At 36.1% G+C, this 3,862-nt stretch overlaps 1 protein-coding gene across 1 annotated transcript; it reads right to left on the bottom strand.

Moving 5' to 3' along the window:
• Positions 1 to 846: 846 nt before the first annotated feature.
• Positions 847 to 3,593, bottom strand: LOC133796448 (uncharacterized). The gene is made up of 5 exons (XM_062233958.1): positions 2,565 to 3,593; positions 2,375 to 2,463; positions 1,575 to 1,686; positions 1,369 to 1,421; positions 847 to 1,270 (listed from the first exon to the last, which is right to left on the bottom strand). The coding sequence occupies exons 1-5, from the start codon at positions 3,523 to 3,525 to the stop codon at positions 1,127 to 1,129; spliced, it is 1,359 nt and encodes a 452-aa protein (XP_062089942.1). The 5' UTR covers positions 3,526 to 3,593; the 3' UTR covers positions 847 to 1,126.
• Positions 3,594 to 3,862: the final 269 nt, after the last annotated feature.

The raw sequence follows: 3,862 nt of genomic DNA, 5'->3' as shown, positions 1-3,862 counted from the left end.
AACCTTCGTTTAGTACCAGATTCATCCCAAATGTTCCTGGCTCTCCCAAATTCACACAAAATGGCCAAAAGCTTCGCGAAATACCGAATTTCATTACTAAATCTGCTCATTTCCTCTCTATTCTCATATACCACTAAGAAATGATACTTTATGTATATCACAAATGAGTTACATTGGATTTACAATATTCTTGTACTCTTATCTCAATTTGGCAGCATAACCACAACTAAAAAATTCTTTTTACGATTGTTATATCCCTCGTGGTTGTATCTCACTTTTGGGGACCTTTTGTGGCTAATAAAGCTTAGGTCAAAGTGGACCATGAAAAATATAAAAATATCATAATAATTTGAGCAACATAGCAAAATCATATTTTCTCCTTTCCCCTTTGGTCGTATCTCATTTTTGAAGTCGTATCTCATTTTTGAAGACCTTTTGTGGCTTATAAAAGTTAGTTCAAAGTGAAACAAAGACGTAAGTGGAGGAGAGAAGAGTGGTGAGTTGTGAGAGTTTATTGTTTAGTGGAGATATTATTATTATTATTTTCTTTTTTTTTCTGAACAATTTTTTTTTCAGTCTTCTTTTTATATTAATTTTTAAATAAAGAAAAAGAAAACGGTTCAACAGTTTCCAAATTTTCATAGCTCTGGATTTTTTAATTTTAAATATGTGAGACCAATGTATACAAAAACTATTAGAGAAACAAAACCAAACCTCTACAATCAGAATTACATAATTTGTCATTACTTATTCGTTGTATTTTTTGTGTTGAATCACAAACTAACAAATGATGATTAATTTACCAATAAAAAAATAAGAAATATAGGAACTAATGTGCATCAACACTAAAACAAGAATCTTATTGATAATTCCATTCTATTGACTGCTTATTATCAGCTTGTAAATTCAGCAACAATATTTTGACAGCAGCGCTTTCCAGCTTCAAAAAAAGACCAAAAAGAAAGAAGAAATGAATCAAATAATGATACATTTTCATTTCCACCTCGATCTAAAATTGTGACTCTGTGAGTAACAAACTATGTTTGACCAAAATTTAAAAAAAAAATGGAACAACAAAGAACCTTAAAAAAGGTAGAGAAAGATGACAGGTTATTTAAAATCTTGTCTAGTGCTTGTAATCTGGGTTGTCTCGTAACCCAAGTTTAGAAAGTACAAAACAGTATGAATCCCAGTCAGTTCGTCGGAGATACTTCAATAACTTCTTCCTCCTCTGCACCATCGCTGTAAGACCCTTCCTAGAATGCTTATCCTGTACCATATAAATATATATATACTATTAGTAAACAAATCTACCTCTCTTTACCTCAAAAGAGTTACATAAATGATATTTTTAAGTTCCCCTCTCACCTTTTTGTGTAGAGTTGTAGATAAATGTTTGATCTTGGTTGTGAGTTGTGCCACTGCATTAAACAAAAAATAAATAAAGAGTAAGAAGCTAAAAATATACAGAAACATACTTACGGTTTTATACTTTTTCTATTTTGTTAAATAAACTTATGGGATCTCTTAATTCTCAAGAATTACAACATGAGAGACCTATATATTATAGATACCTTGTACTCTTGCAGATCCACAATCTGATTCCGATAATTTAAACTCATCTCTTACTTTGGCAAGCTCAAGTTTCATTTTTTCGGCTGCAGACATGTTATCTGGATGGAAATACTGCATTGATGTTTCGAAAGTTGAAGAAATTCAGTTCAATGATCATACAGATACTTCAACCGAAAACTACAACAGCTCAAAGCAACGAGAAATTCATGCCAGAAGTTTTCTTTATCAACTGATAGATAGGTAACTGACTCTAAATCGCATCATCATACATGTATATCAAAAGAAGAATAAAAAATTCAATGGACATTCCTCATATCCTCTCAAGTTCATACAACAATATATGAATTCTAAACAAAAATAAACAACAGAAAGCACTGAATTTGAATTTGAAACAACAATTTATCTTTCAAACATGCATTGAAAATACAGTGTTCCAATTTCAAAACTTGTAAGATTTGGAAACAATAATTTCGCTCAAAATTCCAAATAAAAGTGTCCTAACACCCATCAACACTAACATATGGCTTAGACTCGAACATTCAATATTGTATGTAACAGAGCCAATAAATCTTGTTTATACAAGAGCATTAAACATCTTGTTCTTCGTATAGATAGAACCTAAACTATACCTAGAAGAAATGGACCATGCTACTAATTACCACATAACATAACATATGGTTCTTCCTAATTGTAATCGAACCGTGTCAAATAAATTAAACGATGTTTGAAATTAGCTTCACATACATGAATCATAGTATAACATAATCCTCACTGTACCTTAAATGAAACAGAAACTTACCTTCTCAACCAGGTGTTCCTGTGGAGGTTGTGCCATAAAGTTAGGAGTTCGACCCAACTGGCCCAATATATCGAGTCTCTCAAGTGAAACTAACAAAATCCAAATCAACAAGTGAATATAGATTATGAGTCTATGACCATGAATAATGGAAATAATACAAGAAACTTAGGCACAAAATTCGCTTACTTACTGGAATTCTTCTTTGTTTTCTCATCCTCAGAACACTTCACCTTCTCCAAACTCTCCCTCAAATCCTTAAAGTTAATGCCCTTAATATTAGACTCTAACTTAGTGTCTTCAAACTCCCTAATCTTTATCATCCTCTCATTCAACTCCTTTATCGAAAACCAAGCTCCCTCCTTGACCTCCGGCCTCAACTCCTTCAACATCCCCCCTAATACCTCCGGGGGATAAGTCCTCAAAAATTCCGTCCTCGTAGCCTTCGACCTATCCCCATCTTTCTTCTCCCTAATATCCTTTCCAAACACGGATGCCGGCAACGTGTCAGTACCTCCGATCACCGTCGTTCGCTGAGGGGAATCCGATGGTTTCAATCTCAAATTGTTCTTAAATGAAGTAAACGACGTGGACTCCCTACGATTGCTACCATCCTGCTGGCCATTTACAGGTGCCCTAAGCTTCTTCAAGTGCAAACGAATCGCTTCGAACGAAATCCCTCCTCCCCCACCGCCACCGCCAATTTGTTCGGCATTGGCACCCTCCGCCTTACCAAGCACATTTCTGCTCAACAGCTCCTGAAATGAATTGTTCGAGGACCCACCTGAAGAGGAAGGCGAAGGTGCAGAATTTAGACCCATGGAGGGTGGCACACCAGATCTACGGCGGAACTCGGAGAGGTTCTTACGAATTTCTTCAAGGGAAGACACTTTGGAGGGGTTGGCAGAAGACTGAGGGGGGTGAGGGAAAGTGAGATTTCGGGGTTGTGGCGGTGAAGTTGATTGTTGCTTCTGCCTGAGACTGGCTTTGACGTCACTGAAGTATGAAGAGAATGAAGACTCGGACGTGGAGGACTTTGATTGGTCCTTTTGGTCATCTTTGTCAACTGAGTTTGAGGACGAGCTGGTGGAGAAGAGGTGGATCAGAGATGGGTTCGCCAAGGTTCGGTGTTTCGGAACCAGTAGGAGCGCCATTAATGGAGTTCGTTGACGCTCTGAACTGAAAGCCTTTAGGTTTTGAAGTTGAACAGAAACAAGAAGAAGAATGTGCGGGTTTAGAAATTTGGGGTTTATGCATTGGGCCTGGATTTGGGCTAGACAAAAATATGGGCTCAAAAGATTTGTCCAAGTCCTCTATCAATGAGCTTTTAAAAAATACTACAAAATAAACAATAATAGTTACAATAACAATACACATCGGAGACAATCATAGGAAAACGACAGCTTTGCCAACTTATCATAGAAGATATACTCTATATTTGGTTTTTGTGATACACCCAACTTCTGGTAACATCTCTGTTAATAAACGGAA

This window comes from Humulus lupulus, chromosome 8 (assembly GCF_963169125.1).
Source record: "Humulus lupulus chromosome 8, drHumLupu1.1, whole genome shotgun sequence".
In the NCBI taxonomy this organism is placed as follows: domain Eukaryota; kingdom Viridiplantae; phylum Streptophyta; class Magnoliopsida; order Rosales; family Cannabaceae; genus Humulus; species Humulus lupulus.
The sequence above is the reverse complement of the archived record's forward strand: the minus strand, read 5'-3'. Positions and strand labels throughout refer to the sequence as shown.

Coding starts and splice junctions, on each gene's coding strand:
- LOC133796448 (XM_062233958.1), bottom strand. CDS start 3,525: ATGGCGCTCCTACTGGTTCCGAAACACCGAACCTTGGCGAACCCATCT. Junction 1,687..2,374: donor AGGAACACCTGGTTGAGAAG/GTAAGTTTCTGT, acceptor ACATCAATGCAG/TATTTCCATCCAGATAACAT. Junction 1,271..1,368: donor CTACAACTCTACACAAAAAG/GTGAGAGGGGAA, acceptor TATATGGTACAG/GATAAGCATTCTAGGAAGGG.